Below are 23,229 nucleotides of genomic sequence, written 5' to 3'. Positions count from 1 at the left end.
GCGAATTGAGAGGTTGAGTGACGTGAAAAGTTCTCAGTGATGCGCCACACATCTCTTGAAGATCGTTAGCGTTGCGATTGGAATTATTATTCTGAATGTCAGTCGCCATCATCGTCGTCATCCTTTCAGCAGCAACTTAACTCCAATTAACCTCCTCCCTACCGTCTCCCAAAATTAATTGCACCTAATTTTTGTGAATGGTACACCGTTTTGATTTCAATTAAAAATTTTAATGGGGGTAATTTCTTATCCATGTGCACAACGATGGGGGGGGGGGGGGTTGTATAATTTTAGAAAGTAGTAAATACCATAAGCACAGCTTAGTGATCCTCGTGTTCCTGGAATTACTGTAGTTTTACGATTTTAATAACAATGAGGTGAGTGCTTGTGCTTAAGAATTAAACAGGAATGCACATTAAACCATCGTTGTAATGCTTAAACACAACCATTATTTCATGTCTTGACAGTGTACCTTTAAAAGACGCTAAATGTGGTTGCATGATATGGAAACGCCAACCGCGGCACTATGGGCATATCCTTGGTTTGACCCCTGCCTACCGTGGTCTCCGAGCTAGAGAATCACATTGACCATTACGTGTTGAGACTTATGAGGGTAGGAAGATAGCTCACTCGGGGGCTTGCCAGCAGGGGTGCTCTCGGGGTTGATGCTGAAGGGTGGATGGTGCTACGGGCTCGCTGTGAGTGTACGTGTGCAAGGAGTCGGGCACAGTTCGTCAAAGATTTGCCCTTTCAGTCCAGTGATTAACGCCTGTAATCGCCATTGCATATCTTTTCTGCTGTAAAGCGAGTGTCAAATACCTAGCGAAAAGGACAACCACCGCCTGTCACAGGTAAAAATAAAAGTTACAACTATATTTATGTAGCTGCCGATAAATTAACTCCCGCTCGCAAAACGCAAAAACAAATCTCTCGAGCGAGCCGCCGCCCGCGTAAATAAGAATATCGAATTTCTAAAGCCTGTTTTTATTTTGTATCGTATTCAGGATACGAGTGGTTCCTCTCGACTCAGTCCACCATTGGCAAACCTGGCGTTCACATTGAGCTGGCATTCACATTCTGTGCCCGTGCCTTTTAATGGAAAAATGTGGCGGTATATTAATAGCGCGCCTTGGTCAAAGGAATTGTCAGCGTTATTAATCACTGTGAGCTTACTAATGGACTCTAATTAGCTCCTGGAGCAAGCTCGTTAACAGTATAATTGGCTTGGGAGAAGCTCTTCTGGCTGTTTTAAAATTGGTGTTAAAAAGCATGTTGCACTGGCAAGAAAATTATCCTGTGGTTCATATATTATTTCTGTCGTTCTGATCAAGTGATCTTTGCTTTTAAAAAGTTACGTTGCATCAAATATATTTGCTGGGTATTTTTTTGTACAGTATGCATACTCCTTGATGTTTTAATTGGTAAATAGCAGTGCATGGTGGTTAAAACTTAACAAATAGGACTCACTTCCCCCCCATTTTACAATTCATTTACACTGCGTTTGTACAAAGACAAAATCCTCCATATAGCCTTTATGAGGCTATTGGCGCAAGTGCCGTTATCGAGCACCTATGAAGGTTGGCACTGCACACGAAGGGGTGTGTGGCCAATACCACAATCCCAGCTGCCTTTGTCTCCACAGGGCTGATGTTTACTCACTGCACCAGGTACTCTTTGATATTCAACACTGATGTTGGCTGTGAGTGGCAATCAAACTCGGGTCACTGGGTTCCTACTGAATTGTGCTAACTGCTGCACTACTGCTCCAGACACACGCGCAACATGAAAACTTGCCTATTTGATTTTAGATGGAATTTGTTAGGACTACCATTCACAGAATATGCTATTTAAACATTTTCACAGGTCTGGGAATATTTTACATGAATCTGCCTTTGTGATTTATTCTAAAATTATCTCAACTGTTTTCGCTGAGTTCTGTGCAAAAGCCAGTCAAAGTTTTTATTTTTTACATTGTCATCTTATTTTATGCTAGACCATCATCAAAGTGCTGGTGTAGTTCCCGTCCAATCACAACATCCCCCGCTGTATTCAGCAGTCGGTAGGCGTCTATTAAGCGTTTCTGACAAAGTTGAATGTTTCTCTATCTTGGATTTAATCTGAAACAGCAGCAGCAACAGCAGCCTATATCTCGCTACGTAGAGAGGATGATGGCTTTGTGTGAAGTCGTACCCAGCTCGTTAGCAGTAAAGTCCATTGGCGCACGCCAGGCCCAGTAAGCGGCGTCTTGGCACAGCTTCATGTGTTTCTGCATAAGAAAGTTGAAATCAAGTTTAGGGGGTCTCTTTTTTTACAGATGTGTGGGTGGAAAGACCCTCCTCGGTTGCGCACGGCAGCTTAGCCCTATTAGAGCTTTCCCCGAGCCGGAGAGAATAGGCTTACACGGTGACCTTTTTAGCTGCGACCAGACCATGTGAAAAATAATGACTCCTTTGAAATAGCGAGCTTGTTTTTTCGCCAACCCCCCCGCCTTCCCCCCCACATTTGTCTGCCCTTCACTTAATTTGTTTATTTGCTAATGAGTTAATTTGTATATCACCTGCTAGCTTGCCTAGGCTGTTAAAATAACATGTTAGCTGCTCAGCGGGGCTTGCTCTAGCAGGTCACAAGGACACCACTACCGTTTTGGATGCATAGGTCATCCAAGTACAATGGTATCTCAAGGCGTTATGCTCTTACGCGAGCTTTCATTTAGTTTCCGTGTGTGTGTGCGCGAGGAAAGGGGGTTGCGAGATGGATGGCTTAACACCAGCTTCGCGTCCCTTGCAAAAGAAAAAGCGGTAGACTTTTGCTAATAAATTACCCTCGAAAGTTTAGGCAGAATTTGGTTGGAGCAATAAAAAAACAACCAGCACCAGACTTGAACCCTTACCTCTTCCTCTGCACGTGGGGTGATTTTCTCAAACAGTGTCATTGGCTGCCGGTTTTCTCAGTACCACCCATACCTGCCCACGTGTCTGATTCGCTCACTGACAGTTCCCAGATCATGGTGGCCCCAACAAACTTTAGACCTGAGCACCGCGCACAAAAATCCCCACGGACAGCAAAGGTGGGATCCAGTTGACTTAATGTGAAGAGCAGAAAGTGCGTCCATTGTTATTACTATTGTTATTAACACATGTTTTACACTGTGGCTGAGTAAGCAACTGAATCTGAGAGAGGCAGTGGGGGAGGGTTGAATCAGTATCGTTTACGTGTTGAACGAAGCCACTTTGTGTTCTGTCTCCTTGACTACTTTCAGCTCTTGCCATGCAACAGGCATGCAGTTAATTTCTCACTTTTTTGCGTCCAATTTTCAAATTGCATCCCAATTTGCGCAATCTGCACCCATGTCATGAAAAGGAGAATCCATTTGGAACTCTCACGGAGCAGTGCAGTCATTCATGTTAGAGAATGGCCCACGGAAGCAAATCTCACAAAGCAACCGTTGAGATCCCCGTAAGTGTCCCCTGCTTCACACAGTAGAAGGCAGCGCTTTACCACCCACTTTGCCATCCAGAGAAATGTTCATCACATGACAGGAAAATATATTTTTTTAATTCTCAAAGCTGGAAAATTGGCCAATTATTCACAGCCGGCAACCTGGATTCGAACCCAGGTCTCAGCGGTACCAGCTAAGCGCTCTCACCTCCGAGCCACCTAATTTTCCATACTTTACAGCTTCAGCCCTTCAACCCGGGGCAATCACCCCCACCACCCCCTCTGTCATGACATAATTTAGCAACCCCCCCCCCCACTTGTAAAAGTAGCAGTGCTGCCCATGCCCAGACCCTGCCAAGACCTTGCCCTGACCCGAACATGGCCTCCAGACGGTCAAGCAAACAGTGGCGGGTGCATTTTCTCGTGGCCGCACAGCGCACTTGCTTGTGTTGCGGACGCACCCTGGGTGAACGGGGGTGGCTAGATGTTGACTACCTCGCCTGGTGTACAGGACGTGTGGGTTTGAAACCGTCCCTGACACCTGTTGTATATTTGGAGTTTGCATGTTCTCCCCTTGGTTACGTGGATATTTCCTTTTGTTGTCCATCCTGCATATGTGTCCAAATAGTGCCAATTTCCTTCTCATCGCTGCCTGGATGACTTCTTTTATTTTTTGATTTAAAGCTTTCGTGGCTGCAGTAATTCATATTCTTAGCTCTTTTATGTGCAACTTTTTTCTTACGTCTCCGTTGGTCACTCTTTGGGTCCAAGCGGGTACACCACATTAAGTCAATTGCCAGGTCGCGTGTGGTGGAGTAAAGTGTGGCTATTCCCATCTATTCCAAGACGTCTAGCCAGCGTAATAGTCGGTCAAATACGAGGGGCTGTCTCGAGCTCCCTCTGGTGGTGGGGGAGGGGGGTGAGCCCCTTCCGCCAGCAGTGGCGTGAGCGAGCAACTGCCGGGCTGCTTTAGAAGATTGCTGGAAGCCGGTTTGGTCACCATTGTTACCTCGTGAGCTACAGAAACATTGTCGTTCCATATCTTAAGGAGCGTCGCGAGCAAAAGAAAGTTCCAAAATGCGTGTTGAATTTTGATACACGGGCGTGGACACACCGCATGCTATTTAGAACAAACACCATCGCGCGGGCGATAACGATGGGGGAAAATAACGTTGACGCAAGGCAATAGCTGTAGCGAAGTCGGTTTTTTGGCAGTAATATGAGTGGTAGGGGTGTTTTTTGGCGTTGATCAAACGATTTGATGGAGCAAAATCTGGGAAAATTGCATCTCAGCGGTTGTGCAGAACACGGAGTGCTCATCGCATTGACTCACTTGTACTTTTTTTTCCAGACGGATCGCCGGGGTACATTTTAAAGTGTTAAAAAAACCTCAGTAAATTATTAAATGGCTTGCTGTTAAAAGATTACGAAGATTATATTATGCATTTTTTTCACATGTGCACGTAGATTGACACAATCTCGTGCGGTAGGCGAATACCAAGTTGAAGCAAGAGCGTGCATTTAGTGCTTCACTTCTCAAGGAGTAAAATGCTCTTGCCCAAACATGCGCAGCCATCAGTAAGTGAAAATGTCCACCCAGGGAGATTTTGTATGCACGGCAGCGGCTGTGGAGTTGTTAAAAGGCACACTCACATGTCGGAGAGGGGTTTCATCTTCAAATTACATCCTTAATTGGTGCGTTTAAAGGAGCTTTGATTATAAACGACATCGTTAGTGAACTAGCAGAATCTGAATATTTATTTATACTGGAGGAATCCGATAGCTATAAAGCTCTTTATCACAAATGTCCTGTAGGGGCGGGTAAGAACGTTACAACAAAGCAATCGTGAAGGACTTCTGAACATGCAGTCCACGGTGATGCTGGGGGTGCGTGTGTGGGTGAGGAGCTGCTATTGACTGGATCATGTTGATCCGTAATATTTTCTGAAGAATTTACTCTGTTACATCTGCACCTAAGTCCTAGGCCTCCTTTCCTTACTCCAACCCAGCACAAGGCCAGCATGAAGCGGGCTGTAATGTTAACATTGGCACAGTTGGCAATGGACAATAGGATTAATTTGGTGGGTGGCTGCACTTGCCTGCAGACAATTGCGGATAGTGAGAAGAATATTTGCGTCGAGAATGGGAGTTTCTGCAGATTAATTGGTGGCTTGAGTAACAGGAGTGGCGGGTATTAGGACCTCGGATAGCAGAAATTGTACTGTTGCTGTGTAAGACGTATTCATATGTTACAGGACAAGGCTTAAAGTTCACAGCCAATCCCACAATGAAGTTGCGAAAGGCAGGTAGTTTCACGTGACAACCTATTTTATGCATAACAAAAAATGCGGCAGATTTAATGTGCACCTGGTTACGTGACCTCTCATACAGAGTTACGGATTACTATGCATTGATTATCTTGCACATGATAGCCAAGTTGTGTACAGGAATTTTAAAAGTGCTGCGTCGGAGATATGGCATGCACTTCGGTTCCATTGTCTTGGAGCTGGAGGGGATGGATGGTCCCCCTTGTAGTCTCATTATTACCTTAAGACAAAGAGAGAGAACTTCTTCCAGTAAAAACCCCCATCTCTTGTTTTTTTCACGGCCAGTCATAATTAGCCATGAATAAAATCCGGATGTAGCTGTAGACGTACTTGATTAATTAAAAAAAAACTTGAATCCGACTCCATGCAAATAACAATTGGCCCTGGAGGCTTCATATGTCCTTTAGACAAATTCTAATTGTATCTTGTTTACACCGTTTGCTTGTTTTGCGGCTTACAGAGGGAGAGAGAGGGAGGCTAAGTTCGTTATGCAAGGAGCTGCCAGAGTTCACTCAAACTACTTTTCATCAAAGCAATATTCGTTTTGCTGCAATCTTTTCTTGAAAAGCCTTCGTTTGGCTGCGTGGTTTGCTTCCCCAGCGAGGAGACATTTTGACAGCCCCTGCACCCCTTTGAGCAAAAGGGCGCACAGCAGTGTCGCGGCTTGATATGTCATGGGCTCCCCGAGTCTGATGAGCAAACGGAATCGTGATTTCATTCGCGTGGCTTTTTTACAGTCCTTTCTGCTTTTTGGCGTAAGCCCAACTACCATAACGCACGGGTTACACACGCACTTTGGCATGAATATACTCACCATGTTTTCTCGGCAATTAACTTTTTTCGCCCACCAGCTGCATGGACGGATGACGATTTGAAGCAGCGATTCAATTCAATTATCCACTATATTTTGGCCTAATTTTAGCTGTACATGTACACAATAAGCCCCCTTGTAAATGTGGGAAGCATATACACGGGTGCATGTAAATAATGGTCACCAATGGATATTTGCTGCACTGCCCTCTGCAACACACTACGTAGCATCGCAAGAGCCTGTAGCAACCTGTTATTGCATTGCAGTCGTCCATCCCAGCACTATTCAGGCTCAACCCCGTTGAGCTTCCAAGATCTGACGACATGGTGGCGCATGCCGGGTGATTCGGTCATGCGGATATATTTGGCGTTCTTAATTTATTGTTGTTTTCCCCGTCTCGGTTCGTGCAGTTTTGTTCACTGCATTATCCCAAGTCTAACATGAACATTGCGTTTGCATATCACGTGCATGAATACAAGCACGATTCAATGCACGTTTCGTGTGGGTAGGGACCTGATTATCATGTCCGGTGCTTGACTATACAGCATATATGGAATTAATTTTTTTTATAATAAAATTTAAAATAATAATTTACAGACCTTTGTCATTTCATTTCACCATGAAGTCCTCGTTCCACGTTGGCTCTGTGGGTTGTTTGAACGTACTTCACCACATTGGTCACTAGGGGTTAAGGAGGTCCCGCTAGGACCGGTTCAGATACAGCTCACCACTAATGTTAGCCGTGCACAGGAATCGAACCCAAAGTGCCGGGTTCGTAATGTAGTTTGCTAACCACTGTGTAACAGCTCCCTCAAATTACATTTAAGATCATTTCCATCTGTCTTTGAAAATGTTATATGTCGATTATAATAACATTTTCAAATAATGTTGATGATTTATTTTATTTCTAATGACCAATCGGCGAGGAACGTTACGAGATGGGCCTTCGGATATTACCGGAACTGTTGGTGCCGTGTCGTTGCTTTGCCCCCGCTGAAGACGTCTGTAAACACGTGAACGGTCTGTGTGTGTGTGTTTGTGCGCGCCTTGTCGGTTTTGTCCTGCAGCGTTTGTCTGGAATACTTTCTGAGCGGCGGAATGGAGAGGGCCCTGGCGAAGGACGAGCGGCGGAGGCAGGTCACGAGCTGTGGCGGCGGAGAAGGCACAGCTCCTCGCGTCGCCTACAGCCCCAGGCACATCTCCAGTGCGAGGACGTACGTTTGATAGCTCCACGTCACCGTCACCCAGATATCCCGATCCCTCCGCTAGCTCCCAACGCTGTCCCCGGATCAATTTATAAAATCGCATCCATGGTTTTCAAGACTCTCCGTAGACTATAGCCCCCTGCTTACCTCTACCTTCTCATCTTACGATTCTCCCTTCCACACAAGCTATGCTCTGGCAACCAATACTTTCTGCCGAAGCTCCCGGTCAACATTTGCTGAGTGGGAGGTTGCTCAATCTACATAGTCTTGAAATTTCTTTCCCCGGCCATCTGTCCTGTCTACTACGTGCCCCTGTTCTAGTCCGGGTCCAATAACTTCCCCTTTTTTTGGCCAATGACCCCCACTGCTTCTCCTCTTAAAATAAAATCGCTGGCTTTTTTCTCTCTTGAAATGAGGGGGGCACATTTAAACACTTTTCAATCCAAACTCTGTTGTGCTTATTGAGTTCGCCCCCACTGATAATTAAAGCTCGCACCATCTCCAGCTGGCGACGGCCACCAGGAGCTGGAAGCTATGTGAGCTGGCAGATAACATCAAGTTACGTGAAAGATGTCGAGGGAGCACTCTGTCGTGGGAACTAAACACGACACTCCTCGTGTGTGTGCATACACTTACAACACAGAGCATTCACATTGCAGGGTGGCCTGGGGAGCTGACGGGGTAGATATTTTAAATTGTGCTGCGGTAAAGCAACATGATATTAGTTTATCGATTTCACTCTCAGGGCTTAACCACGAATAAGATGGATTGCAGCTTAGCGCGGGTTGTAGCGGCACCAGAGGCATTGATGACGACGTGCAGTGGCCTGTATCCAGCAGTGGATAAATGCCGGAAGGTGGAAAATGAGGCGACAGCTGAGAGGGATGTTGTTGTGCCCTTGTTGACCGTGACATTCTCACCGCAGTGTTGACGCGGAGGCCAAGCCACCTTGGTGGGGGGGCGATGGCGGCTCGTGCGGGACGTCCAATGGTGGCGGGATGGGGGGCAGCGTGTCCGAGCGATGGCGTCCGTCGGACAGAGGAGCGAGCGGCGCGTTCTCCCCGTACGGCAGCCCGCTCGAGGCTTCTCTTCAGCCGCCTCGACGCCAGTGAGTCTGCAGCCACCTGCCTGTCCCCTGTGCTTGACACCCTTTCCCGTTCCGAGACGTCTCTCAGGTTGCAGCGTGGGTGTCCCGTTCACCGCCGAATCTCGGAACGCGCAAGCGGCTCGTGTTGATTTTATTTAGAGAGGCGGAGTGCCGTTGTTTTGTAGCGACACGACCGCACGCTGTTATAGCTGACGCCAAACTGTGCCACACGCTCTCCCGCATGGCCTTGTGGGAGCCTTGGCACGTCTTCCGACCTGAAGGCGTACCGATAAAAATGACATACACCTACAGTGAGGGAAAAAAGTATTTGATCCCCTGCTGATTTTGTACGTTTGCCCACTGACAAAGAAATGATCAGTCTATAATTGTAATGGTAGGTTTATTTGAACAGTGAGAGACAGAATATTAACAAAAAAATCCAGAAAAATGCATGTCAGAAATGTTATAAATTGATTTGCATTTTAATGAGGGAAAACTGATGACGTATATGTACATCGTTACCAGAAGCAACGTCATTAGCACCAGTAACATCTAATAAATATCGTTTCCACCTTCATAAGCAGCTACATCAGCATCACCATTAGTCTTCTTTAGCAACAGCATTATCGATCATCAACATCAGTAACTTCATCATAGCATCATTATCATCATTATCGTCAGCAGCAGCAACAGCATTAACTTTAGGAGTATCCTCATCAGCGTATGCCTTCGAACAATCAGGAGCATCTGCATTGTCATAGTCATCATAATCGTTAATCACCAGGTGAGAGCCCCTTGAGACTACAAGTTCATAGTTCAAGGGAGATCGGCATTAAACAAGGACATGAGTGACATTTTACGTCCACAGAGGGATACCAAACACAATTACAAAAAACAAAAACTGCAGGAGGGAGGTCTGGGAAAAGTGGTGAACATGTTAGCTACATGGAGAATAAATTGGTTTGACTTGAAATCACATACTTTATTTATGTAATGGGGAGAGAGCGTCATCAATGTGTTGTATTCATCCACGTTATTTAGGGACACTTATTGTTTAACAATACATTTGTTTGGCATGTAGTTGATATGCTCGGTGTGTTGTAAGCTTGTACACCCCATTAGATGCAAACCTTATCAACTTAATGCTGAAAAACATTGCGTACACAAACGGGAGACAAACACTGCTTAGCATTTTTTTTTAGGTTGGCTGCTTCGAGCATTAAAATAATGACCTACCATTATTTCAGAATCTAGCTATTGAAATAAAAAAATGGTAATGCATTTGTTAGTCTTGCCAAGCATTCACGGTTCACTTTTTCAAGAAGAACATGAAGAGAACGTTAAATATTCATTGTTTCTCTTTGGTTGGTTGCAATGTGTCTGTATACACGTTTGAGAAAGTTAACATTTACAATATACACGTTGTCTAGACGGATTAATTGAGATGATTTTGTTGCTGTAAATGTCCAAACGATATAAAGCCACTTTGTTGAGCTATCATTTGTGGCCAGGTCGCTTTTGAAAAATAAGTGAATACCTCAGTGGGCTTTTGCCTGCTAGGATGGGGATGGTTTAATTGTTGTATTTGTTTGTGTTTGGATGATTTGTTAACCTTTCTTGTACTTTGCACTACTGTCGAGTTGTATTGTTTGTTGTTGTAACGTTCTTACCTACCTCAACTGGGCATCTGTGAAAAAGAGCATCTGTGAAAAAGAGCGTTATAGCTTATCGAATTCCTCCAGTATAAATTCATATTCTGTCAGAAATTACTCCACGCATGCGCGAGGCAGTCCGAAACCTTTGAGATATTGCACAGAAGCCTCCTGTGTAATGATCTGACATTCTTAACTGTTAGTCTTAATCTGGTTAAAAATAAAGGCCATTTGTGATTTTTGTTTTTACACTTTGCATATTTGCTACGAACAGGTTGTACAATTGTGTCCTTTCGTGTTGTAGTTTTCAAGGGGAAAAATCTCTAATAAGGGGGAGCGTTGACAAAGTGGTTAGTGCACTAGACTACAAAACTGGTCACCCAAGTTAGATTAACGGCGACGACTGACATTATTGGCGAGTGATATCTGAACCGGTCTTGGGCTTCCCTTGCCGCAGTCCTCACTGACCCACTGTGGTGCAGTACGGTGAAACAGCCTCCACGACCCGGTCTTCATCCAGCCGGAGATTGGCAATTGAGCTGGAATATGCTTTTTGTCAGTGAACAAACTCTGCATACGTACCATGGGTGTGGATGGAGTGCCTGAATGCGTGATAAAGAGTGCAGTAAGCTCACTGCCCACGTCTTGGCTTCTCAAGGTGAATGTATTTAATGCATATTCCCAAAAATGTGTATTCCCCAAATATTCAGCAATACTTTTCTAATTTCATTAATTAAAAGTCGTTTATGGAATCGGTTATCGATTTCGTAAAAAAATGTAGTAACGGTCGAACCGTTTGGTGCGCGAGAAAGTTTAAACCTCGCGCCTCGCTCCAACGTGATTGGTTATGTGACAACCCATTGCATACAATGTATATATTTAATAAAACGTGTAGCCCCTTTGTTAGTCCACTGCTGGATGAAGGCCTCGCCGCGCTCTGTCGGTATTGGGGATTTTTTTTGGCATATTCCACCTTTCTGATCAGTACGTGTTGGCGAAAGTTGGTAAAACCGATAGTTGGGTTTTTGTTGTTTTTGAATGCAATTCTTGACAATGATAAAACACCTGACATTAATGACAGTACAGCTATTGCGCGAGGTCAGGACAAATTTGCCGAGAAAAATGCAGCCGCACTTTAGACGTGCCTCGTCGTGCACCCGGACGCTCGCAGATTAAAGAAAATGACTCCGTTACGAAGACAATCTTACAAGCAGAAAATAATGTGACAAATAAATTAATCTCTTATTTTAATTTGGACCGCTTATCAAATGGACCATAAATAATGTGTTGTGTGTCCTCTCGCCCCACTTTATTCCTGGAGGCTTGCCTTGTATTTGCACACCATATTAAAATGGTAATGAGGCATTTAGTGCAAGGCCAGGATAGCGGGGCTGTATCTGCGCCCTTGCTAATATCATTTTGTAACATGCGCGTGTATATATTTAGACCGTGGCCACGTCACGAGTGTGCGCGTTGGGCGAAAATGAAAAAAGGGCAAAAAATGACAGCGTCTTTAAAATAATTGAAATGAATGCGCACATGCGTGCACGTTAGCTACCCCGTGGGAAGGGCATTTCGGAATTGGTCGGGAATTAGCGGCGTGCGCGTTCCACGCCGCGCAGCTTTTGAAGTCAAGAGGTCCGGGGGCTCCGTGACGCCTGCACGGATGTCAGACACAACGGCAATCAAGCGGAGGCCACGGTGAAACGTCGCGGTGCACGAGATCCGGGCGACCTTTTGTGTAGTGGCGCTCGCCTCGCACGCATCGCCACGTGATTGACGTAACCTGCGTTCACCCACCGTGTCAAGACCGTCATCGCTCCCAACGCGTTTCTGTTTGTGAGTCATGAATCGCGCTGATTAAAAGCAAGTATTTTAATTATTCAAAACAGGGGCATTCACCGATTTTTTTTTTTGCGATGTTGCTTTTTGAGTGTTTTATTTGTGTCGCTGTATTATTCACGGGTCTGGTGTTGTAGATAGGGTTTTTAAAAATCTGTGTTTTTAAAATAAACATGGCAATATAAATGTTTGTTGTATCTGGAACACCTCTCCTTCCTATGCCCTGTATATAATCAAAAGTTGACTATTTGCATTGCCCATAGGAGCAGCTCTTGAGTTGAAGTTAAACAGTGCAACGTTTGTGCAATAACTTTTGTTCTTATTCAGCAATTTTGTCAATCCACTGCTAGATGAGGGCCCCTCCCCATGCTATACAGGTCACGTGAGAGTTATTCATTTAGCAGGGTTGATTCTGGATGGTGCTTAGAAGTGTGATCACCATCCACAACAGGTTGTCCTCGGCTGTTACTTAACAATAACAACGGTATGTGGTAGAAAGCAGAAGACAGTGCAGCAAAATGTATTCTTGTAATATTGTACATTGTCCGTATTTTAGTTTCACCTGGGCCCACCCCCATTGGCATGGCTAATCGAGAGTTGACTGCAGTAGTGAGAAGCTCGCGGCAAACGAGGGGGGAGGTAAAGCTGAGGTTGGGGCGCCGCTGTTTTGCAGGTCAGGCTGTGGCGCGGCGCACACGGGAAAGATCCGACTCCTGGACGTTGGGAGCTGCTTCAACCCCTTCCTGTGCTTCGACGAGTTCCAGGCTCTGGGCATCGACATCATTCCGGCCGTGGATGTACGTGCGCTGTCCCCCACGGCCGTGTCTTGCGTGCCTTACCGAGCAGGGGGACCATCGGGTGAAGCTTTAAATTCTGTAGCCTCGAGTATTAAGTGTCGCGGGTTAAATTCAAAGTTTAGTGGGTTTGGTTACCGGGTTGTCTTTCAGGTAGTTCTGAGCGCGCAGTCCGTGTGCAGGCATTAGTGTGGTAAAGGTGAGCTCTATGTTTTTCCGCATTGTTACCGTTAAACAGTAAGGTGTGTCTTTGTGTTAATTTCTGACCTATCGTCAAAGGTTCTATTCGGCCCTCGGGAAGGAAGAGTTTCTTCACCTAAGTAAAACCCTACCGTAACCGTACCTTAACCCTGTACGGACATTATCGTAATGGCAACTCTCAAACTTACCATACCCACATCCCCTATCCTCACATGACCTTCACACACACCACTTGCTGTTGGTCACCTATTATAATTTGTTCTGCAGCGCTATTTTTGGGTGGGAATTATTTTTGTTCTCGGCCGCAGCGAGTGTCCAGGTGCAGTGACGACAAGGTATATTATTCCCTTTTGATGCTCACGCGAGGTGATGGGCCAGCTACCCTGGCGCTTCACCAGACGACAACAGCTGTGAGCTTGTGCAGTCTCACCACTCCATAAACAAAAACACGAAACCATGAAACTATTTTAATTCTACCATGAAAGGCCCACTGAGCTATGTAGCTCTTTTTTTAGAAGTGACCTGACCACAAACGATAGCTCAACGAAGTGGCTTATTGTGTGGAAATGTATACCAGCCAAATACTCTTAAACGCATGTTTGTTCTAAATATGGAGATAAAAACCGGAGGACACAGAAAAAAATCCACTCGACCACGGAGAGAACATGCAAACTCCAAATATACACGCGGCCAGGGTTGGGATTGAACCCACAACCTCCTGCATACCAGGCAAGGTAGTTAACATCTCATCTCGCCACTGTGGCGCACAAAAATAAAAGCCATCCCCCGTGTAGCCTACCATAGACTCTTGGGTCAAATGGTGTTAGCGAACACCTAATTAAGGCCGGCACTACACACAAGAGGTGGTGGTGTGGCCAGGGCAATGCCCCGACCGCCTTTATCTGCCCAATACTGATGTTTATAACACTGCTTCAGGTACTCATTTAAAGCTGAGACGACCTCGTTGAGACCCTGGGCTGAACCGGTTCAAATAATTACAGCTGATGTTAACCATACCTGGGAATCGAATTTAGGCTTTCTCGGTTCGAGGCGCAGTGTGATAATTACTATGGTACCGCTCCCCACACTCCATAAAGAAAGACAAATGCACTCCACAAACAAACAAAGATAACAAGCATCCCTGTATCGCCTTTTGTGGTGGGTATAACGGAGACTCAGTCGAGCTCTGGAGGCAACACCTTTATTAACATTAACACAAAGGGGTAACGGCCCCTTTACCCGGTTAGCTACGGTGGTAACCCACCGATCTAGTTAACCTCACACACACCACGGGGTAACCACCACCCGACTCTCCTACTCGAGTCCGAGTTCCCATGTGTAGTTCCTCTTCAGGCTTGGGCGCAGCGTCTTCACAGCAATCCTCACTCCCGATCCCCACCGAGGATCGGCTTTTCATCCCCCCGTGCGGGGCTTCCTCCACCCTTGGCCACACCCCTTTTCGGACCCACGCGTAGGCTCCTCCCCCAGCCCGGGGTCCCCTCAGCCCCCCCCCTCTGGGGGTCTTCGGGTGGGTCCCCCTTCTTGCCCCCTTTACCCTGGGGCTGGTACTGCATCCTGGCAGTACGTCGCGTGGCGTTCCTTTGGGCAGGTAAGTTCCGCACACGGCGACATGCGACGATGTCGCTGCACTTTTAACAGACTGTTGGGGCGAGTGCTGTTAGTGAGCACCTATGGAGGCTGGCATGGCACACGAGGGAGTAGGTGGTCAGCACCACACCCGTCCGCCTTTGTCTCCCTAGTGGGTATGTTTCTTACACACCGCATAAGGTACTCATTTGAGTCTGAGTCAACCCAGGGGGGGCCCAGAACGATTTAAAATATTCCATCACCGATGTTGGGAGTGGGAATCAATTTCAGGTCGCTGAGTTTGTAGCACAGCGCACTAACCGTTGCACTACCTCTCCTCTTACTCCATAAACACGCACAAACGCACATGCAAACGGTCTTGCATTGCCAAAGTTGTCCCTGGTCACTTAGTGCACTGTGTGCTACATCGTTGCATGTAAAGTACTTGTGGGTTCACCGGGTTTTGGTTGACCAGCGGCAGACGTGCATCTTTGTTGTAACGTGTGCCACATGGTGGAAGTTTGTTCTTTAGGACGTGGTGATAAAGTGGCACGGGGTGTTGTGTCCGCTCTGTCAACACGTTCCGTCACGCTGCCTTGCCATTAAGAGCTTCTTGACGGTGTCACTCGCCACCCCTGGAGCGGAATTGGTCGCCATCTCTTTGTCTAATCCCTTTTCAGAGTTGAATGTCATTTATCATTTCTCAGTGGAAATATGCCATTATCCTGTGTGCTTCAAAACATTTTTGAAAAGTTCAAGAGGGAAGACTGTCACATATTCTGCTGAATGCACCATTGAATAGAGAACAAAACACCCAATGCAGTGTGCATGCCTCTGTTATTTTTATGCATTCGCTTAAACACATGCATCAGCAAATAATTGTACGAACTTGCCTTTGCTTAACAAATGGCTAAGTTCAGTCCATTGCAAAAAGAAGCCACCTCGAATCTAGGCTAGTTTGGACAAATTCTCCACACTGGCCAGTGATATGCTCTTGAGCTTTTCTGTCAATGGAAGGTAATTTATGATGAAACTAAATTTACAACCAAAGCTTCGTGTCAACTTCACCACGATGTCACTGCTACAGCTGTGTCCACAGTTGCCATCCATTCACCACGTTGCATGGGTGACGTATGGCAATCCCCCCACGCTGCGCTTTAGCCACAAACACCCACCGGCCGTGCACTCTCTCTCGTGTTCACTCAGTGTCTAATTGTGATGTGTACGATCGACGTGAGGTGGTGGTTGCTGAGCTCCAAGTTGCGAGCTTTCCAGATCAGGACGGGAAGACTTTTATTTTAATTGTTTTGTTTCTCTGATTGTTCATGCTTGATTTATTAGCAGTTATGGCCAAATGTGTATGACTCTTTTGTAAATCCACTGCTGAATGAGGGCCTTCCCACACCATGCTGGCTGTGAGGCATGAGCAATAGAAGTACAGGACGACGATATCTTCATCTCCTCTGCCCCCCGCCGCCCACAACGTAGCCTGCAGCCTGTCACACCCGTTTTGTGCATGGTGGTTGCTCATCCAAGCCTTCACCAGGCTCACCCATACTTGGCTTCTGAGGTCTGAGAGGATCGGACTGCATCGTGTGCTTTCAGATATGCTTCTGCAGTCGTCTGGAACGCTCTTCCGATATTAGGAAGCCACTGGAGCTATGCACTTTTAAATAATCTAGATTAAAAACTAATTTCTTTGGAACTGCTTTTGTATTTAGTTTGTTATTCTTCCCCTGTACCTCCAATTAGCATGGTTTGCAACGTACGATGCGAAAGAAGTTTAAGATACATGTATATGCTCATAGGCAGCCTTCAAATAATCAATATCTGTAATAAAGGTTTTTTGGATTAGAACGCGTAAATATATAAATGTATCTTTAAAACCGGCACCACCCGACACAGCCAATTAGTAAGGTTTGTCACGTAAACAGAACATGCCAATTTGTTAATACTTCAGCACACCGATGTGCTGGAGAGTAAACCCACAACATTTACAATTCGAGTTCTATGACGTTTCACTGGTGATTACAACAACCAGCTTCATCAGACGATGGCCAGATATCGTGAAGAAGAATTATCAAGTAGCGCGACGGTCCTTTCACCTGCGCCACGCTTTCTCCGCAGAGCGTCTTCCGCTGCGACTTCCTCAACCTGCAGTTGGACGCGCCGCTGCAGCTGGCGCCCGAGAGCCAGGACGCCTTCCTGCGGCAGCTGCCGGGCCCCGTGGTGCGTTCGCTGCCGCGCGAGCTCTTCCACGCGGTCGTCTTCTCGCTGCTGCTCTCCTACTTCCCGTCGCCGTGCCAGCGCTGGCTCTGCTGCCAGACGGCCCACGGCCTGCTGGCGCTGGGCGGCCTGCTGCTGATCGTCACGCCCGACTCGAGCCACGCAGGTCGCCACGCGGGCATGGTGCGCAGCTGGCGCCTGGCGATCGAGGCGCTGGGATTCAAGCGCTGGAGGTAGCCACCGCCGCCGCCGCGGAAAAACGCCGGCGAAAACGTCGCACGTCCGTTAGCCTTTCGCGGCCTCGCGTTTTGTTAATCCACTGCTGGGTCAGGGCCTCCCCACGTCATAGTTGGGCCATGATGGTTATTTATTTTGTAGGTGGCTAACGTAGATGTGGTAGCATTGTACAGTATAATAAAGTATCTTACTGCATCGTCGTCCGTAGACGACGTTGCCCTGCAGCAACCTACATCACCTTATATTTTTTTTCATACATGCTAGTTGTCAATCCCATCACTATCCTGGCCCAACCCAGCTTAGCTTATGAGACCTGACGAAACCAAACACATTCTGGGTAATTAGAAATAAATATATAATTGTATAGACGTATATACATTTAGGACAAGACTGTTAATCTCTAAACATCCTTCGATTAGGCTAATAATGTCATGGTTATGCATGATTTAACAACGGGAAGCAAGTTTAACACGTAGGCTTTCGCGACCAATATCACCCATAATAGAGGTTTTGGGTCAGATCGCGTAAGTATATCTACATAAATTTATATATCTACATATATTTACGCGATCTAACCCAAACACCTCTGTTATGAACGGGAAACAATCTCAATCATCAAACATTTTTAAAAATGACCACCTTTTATATATATTCACCGTCCTTAGCTATTGCATGAGAAATATTCTTGCTGGAGGATTTTAACACATGCAGTACGCAAACAGCTTGTTAACACTTTGTGAGTGATCACGCTGTGCGTGGTCTTGTGGGGACGTTGTCAAGGTGAGGTTTGGGTCATTTGCAGTGTTCACTCACTTCCCTGCTCAATGCTGTTTGCTCACTGCTGCCACAGTGGCGAGATGTTAACTACCTTCCATGGTATGCAGGAGATTTTGGGTTCGATCCCGGCCCTGACCCCTGTTGTATATGCGGAACGTAGATTGTGCTATGGTGCATTTGTTATTTCTGTGCAGAGATCTGCCATTGTGAACATGACATGAACAATGTGTAGCGATTTTTCAGTTCATCTCCAGTCCAAAGCTCCTTCTTGAGATGTGATTTCCACTTCCCCCCCCCCCCCTCTTTGCCATTGTCCTGACAGATACGTGAAGGCCTCGCACATGCACTTGATGGCCTTCAGGAAGGTCACCAACCAGCATTCGAGCGACCTGCTCAGTCACAACTACCCGGAGATGCTGTACATCCCGCAGGACTTCACGTGGGAGGACACGGAGCGCGTGGAGAACGGGGGCGGCGAAATGGGCCTTGGTGAACACCCCTCGGCGCGGTCGCTCTTTGAGGACAGGCTCTTGGCAGACGGCTTCTCCGAGCTCCCGGATCTGGCCGCTTTTCCGGCGAGCTTCAACGACTCAGACTCGGAGGAGAGCCAGGCGAGCTCGTTGCAGTTCCACGAGATGGATGATCCCATCCTGCTATTGGCCTGATGCGAGAGGAGGCGGGGTAGACGGGGGGGGGGGGGTGGGCACCGGCCTCTGTTCATACGCACACCCCACTCCCCCCTTCGTCATTGTGCTTTATACAGCTGCCTTCTTCCACCGCAGCAGAAAGAGTTCTGGTGTTCTTCTTCCGACAGGAAGCAAGTTGAAAGAGTGGGGCCGAAGAAGGTTTATGAGAGGTTTTCTTTTTGTAGCCAGTTTTCTAATATTTTTACACCGTTTGCTATTGTTTACCTTGCCTAAATATAGATGTTAGACTTGTTTTTGTGTTTTTGATGTTTTCACTTTATGTTTTTTTAATGCTTATTTTCACATCTACGACGTGTCGTCTGGTTCTTTCATTATCCCTGCGTTTAGTTTTGCCGTGCGTGAAATCGGGGCAGGTTATAAAAGAAATGCGCCACTTGTTTCCCTGCCAGCAATTTTGTTAGCCTTTAAACAAAATAGAGGCAGCACTTTAAGTCTGCGAGTTGAGAGATGAAGCTGTGGGATGTTGTGGTGGCCAAAGTCTTAAAGATTCTGCAGGGTCACATTTGCAAACAAACAGAAGCTCCTGACAGTGGTTGCTCCCTTCTGTCCTCCCATCATGCTAAACATTTTGAAATTCAAAGCAATAAGCAAATATACAAATAATAATTTTTACTGCAAAACCCAGGAGATTTGAGAGCCTTTTGTGTGTTGGTGCACTTTAAAGGTTCCCCCTGCCCCCCTCTTTATACTTTATGGGTTTTTCGTTTGAAAGGTCTCTGTTTAAATTGCACAGTCCTCTGCTGGCAGCCTCTTGCGATGGTGGTGCTTTCAGAGATGTACGTATGTCCCACTACAAGACGATGCTTTTGGTGTTCAACCTGCTCGTTATGGAAATGAAGAACGCAGGTCACTGAAAGGCCCACATTGCATTGATGCACAACGTATTTATTCGTTCCGCACGGCCAATTCGGGCTGGCCGTCTGATGAACACGATCAACAAGCACTGAAACGAGGAAACGCCTGGCAGAGGTGAAAAACCTACAGCCGATAGTTTTCAAAATACCATTGTTAAGTGGAATATTTTTCAGCTATGGTGCAGCGCGCGTGTTTTTTTTCCAATTCAAGTGTGCCGCACTTAATTAGGAAAATCCATATTGCGATGCTAGGTTTGTTTGTATACTAGGTATACTAGATTAGGGGGCAGCGTATTTTTTTATGCTGGGTTGGGCAAAGGAGATTTGCAGTATTTTTGGATTCACCTCGGCTCACATGAGATGACCTTCGTTGAGTGAGGACTGGGATGAAGAGATGGGATTTAACAGCTCTCTTGTGTCCCCATTTACCCAGCAAATGCTAAACCAGTGCTCTTAATGTGCAATTAAGTAAATAATGTGTTGTGTAACCAGGTGACAAGCCATTGAAATGATCTCTTTTCTGTACAGAAGACCTGCTTGTAAACATGGTACTGAATATTCTAGATTTAAAGCTTTCGTGACTGCAAGGATCCATACTCTTTGGTTCTATTGGGTAAAGTCACGTAGGTAAAAAATAAAATAACAAAAATCACGACGTTTCGACCACAACACAAGTGGCCTTCATCAGGTGAAGGGACCAACCTGTCCGGAGGACAGCGTTGGAGTGAAAAAAAGTCAAGCGCAGGTCGCCTCCTTTAAGCTGTGAGTGGGTAAACAGAAAAGACGCCTTGACAAAGGAATTAGCATTAGTGGCATCCCAAACTCTCACGGTGGTGCTAATGTATCTTTGATTCTATTTGCGAGCTTGCACAGCTTTACATTGTATGCTAATTCCTTTGTCAAGGCGTCTTTTCTGTTTACCCACTCACAGGTTAAAGGAGGCGACCTGCGCTTGACTTTTTTCACTCCAACGCTGTCCTCCGGACAGGTTGGTCCCTTCACCTGATGAAGGCCACTTGTGTTGTGGTCGAAACGTCGTGATTTTTGTTATTTTATTTTTTTACCTACGTGACTTTACCCAATAGAACCAAAGAGTATGGTACTGAATAATTTAATAGTTTAATTTTCAAAACATTTTTTTAAAATTTGGACGTGAGCTCTGGCGCCAAATACGCAATGGCCCCACGACTCGTTGAATTGTCATCACATTTATATAACTGTCAATGCAAGTGTAGGAAAATTGCGTGCTGGAAGGCCCAACTTTTAAAAAAATGGCCTGCATTTATGACAACAAGAAACGCACTGCCCTTACAAAGTTAAAGTTCCCCAGGTCTCTTGCAGAACGGTTAACAAAACGATTAGCTCCCATCTGTTTTCACAAGTGGACATCCAAATCCAGCTGTGAAAACTACCTTTCTATTCCATCTCACAGGTTTAGGTTTTGGCCAGGTTACCCCCCCCCCCTCACCTTGACATGTTTGGACCAATCACACATGGCTGCTGACACGATATTTCTTAGCTGGTCTAACAACTATTGCATCTGGAGGCAGCGTACTGAGCTGCGGGTATTTTGCCATGATACGTTGAGTGGGGCCGGGGGGGGGGGGGCAGAGCGTCATTACGCGCGTTATTGAGATCTGTGCAGTATGCAACATGCTAAATGTGTTTCGAAAACACTATTTTCTTCAGTTTGCACATTCAAGAGGGAGTGTGCATGCTTTACGAAAGCTGCATACAACTGGCATTCTAATGATAGTCCAAATAGCCACACCGTGTTAATTGGGGAAACGGTGGAAAATTTTGCACAGGTCATCTCGTTGTGTCCTTTGTCATTGTTATTCTAAAAAATATTGTTAGGGGGGTGGGGGGGGGGGGAATTAGTGATACCAGTCGTTTGTTCACATAAGTATGCATAAACGTATCATTAAGAGTTAAAGGATTGCTTAACATTGGTGAGAGCAATGCGTCATGATATGTTGAAGAGAAAAAATTGCAGCTAGATTTGCTTTTCATTTTCAAACCAAATGTGTATACGTTTGACATCTGTTCACATGTCAATGCTGATACAGTTTCGTGAAATAAAAAAAGTGTTTTGTTAAGTTGGATAAGACCGGTAGGACCTCTGGCATATAAACATGTGCCACGGCTAAAAAAAAAAAACCCGGCGTGTTAGAATAGAATTTCAATCTGTGTTACCTTGACATGACATTTGTTTTTTTAGATGTTAAATAAAAGTGCCAAGTGTAAAAGAGGAAGTCCGCGTGGTTTATTTTTGAGATGCTTCTTGAATAAAACAACGCTCCTGAACATTACAGGAGCGTGACTTTGCGCGATTCTTTTTTAAATTAGCAGCAGCTGCTGCTAACGGTCAGCGTTATCATAACTGGTCTTGGGTCACGCCTTTTCATCAATCCACAAAAACAAGCACGGTGAAGTATGGTCAAAAATCAAAACAACGGCAACCATGGCGGCTCAGGTAGGTGGTTTATCCATCGGTCGATTGACAGAGCTATAATTTTGTTATATTAACGAATTATAGCACAGCACTTGTCCAAAGTAGCGTTTCGTAATTTTGTCCAACTGTTTAGAGAGTAATGCATGCACCAGGTCTGCACGCCTGATTTTCCCATTTTAAATAAGTGCCTGTTTGGAAGGCAGCATGATCATTTTTCACTAATTGCATTGCCATCAGCTGGCGGAACGTGTAATAGCATCTACTAAATTCTGCACAGGCGATTACGAATTGTATTCCACTATGGCAACAAAGTGCTGTGCGCCAAGCAGTCGTCGGGCGGTGACGTGGCCTCGCGGTTGCATATTTGTCGCTTGTTGCAAGAGGATCGTGGTTCGAATCCAGTGGCTGCCCTGGCTAACACTGGGTGTTATTGAGCATGACAAAAAGACGTTTGCATCATCGTTTTCTCAAATGTATGTGGCGTAATTCACAAAAAGTTGTCACGTGCAGACGCGGCCCAAATTTGCTAAATTTGGTAATTTTATGACCACCTGAAAATTACTCAATTAGAATGCACACTGCAAACAGAATCGGAATGTTCATTTATACTGCAGGAATCCGATGAGCTATTAAGCTCTTTTTCACACATGGTAAGCAATAATCAACCCCCGACTGCCAAAACTTGGCAGGACCCTCCTGAAAAAAAAAGTGCCCAGAGACTCGGGCTTTCCTGGGCAGCAGACATTGTATTACTGCTACAATGAGCCAAGAATGTCTGTGTGTAACGTGCGTGACGTCACTCCCCCGGTCATTAATATTCATGAGCGGGTGGATTTATACACGAGGTCTAGCGGAAATATATATTTTTTGCAAATTCGCTTTAAGTTGACGTTTCTTTATTGAAAGTGAATCTAATAAAACAAATTATACGCAGCAACAAAGTGTCTTTATTCAGCACTTGAGACAAAAGGCGAGTCTAATTTATGCTTCTACATTATGGTAAAATAGACATTTCTCGGTGACTTTCCA

At 45.8% G+C, this 23,229-nt stretch overlaps 1 protein-coding gene across 2 annotated transcripts in view; it reads left to right on the top strand.

Annotated features, from left to right (window-relative positions):
* SAMTOR (S-adenosylmethionine sensor upstream of mTORC1) overlaps window positions 1-21,994 on the top strand; it is a 34,640-nt gene extending 12,646 nt beyond the window's left edge. For both annotated transcript variants that reach the window (XM_032954294.2, XM_032954295.2), the window contains exons 3-7: window positions 7,644-7,790; window positions 8,707-8,889; window positions 13,036-13,159; window positions 17,072-17,403; window positions 18,507-21,994. In XM_032954294.2, coding sequence (XP_032810185.1) covers window positions 7,644-7,790; window positions 8,707-8,889; window positions 13,036-13,159; window positions 17,072-17,403; window positions 18,507-18,849 — 1,129 coding nt within the window. In that variant the 3' untranslated portion in view covers window positions 18,850-21,994. The remainder of the gene's footprint in view (window positions 1-7,643; window positions 7,791-8,706; window positions 8,890-13,035; window positions 13,160-17,071; window positions 17,404-18,506) is intronic.
* Window positions 21,995-23,229: the final 1,235 nt, after the last annotated feature.

The sequence above is a fragment of the Petromyzon marinus genome, chromosome 14 (assembly GCF_048934315.1).
Source record: "Petromyzon marinus isolate PM22_M1 ecotype Great Lakes invasive population chromosome 14, UKy_Petmar_22M1.pri1.0, whole genome shotgun sequence".
Classification (NCBI taxonomy): domain Eukaryota; kingdom Metazoa; phylum Chordata; class Hyperoartia; order Petromyzontiformes; family Petromyzontidae; genus Petromyzon; species Petromyzon marinus.
The sequence above is the reverse complement of the archived record's forward strand: the minus strand, read 5'-3'. Positions and strand labels throughout refer to the sequence as shown.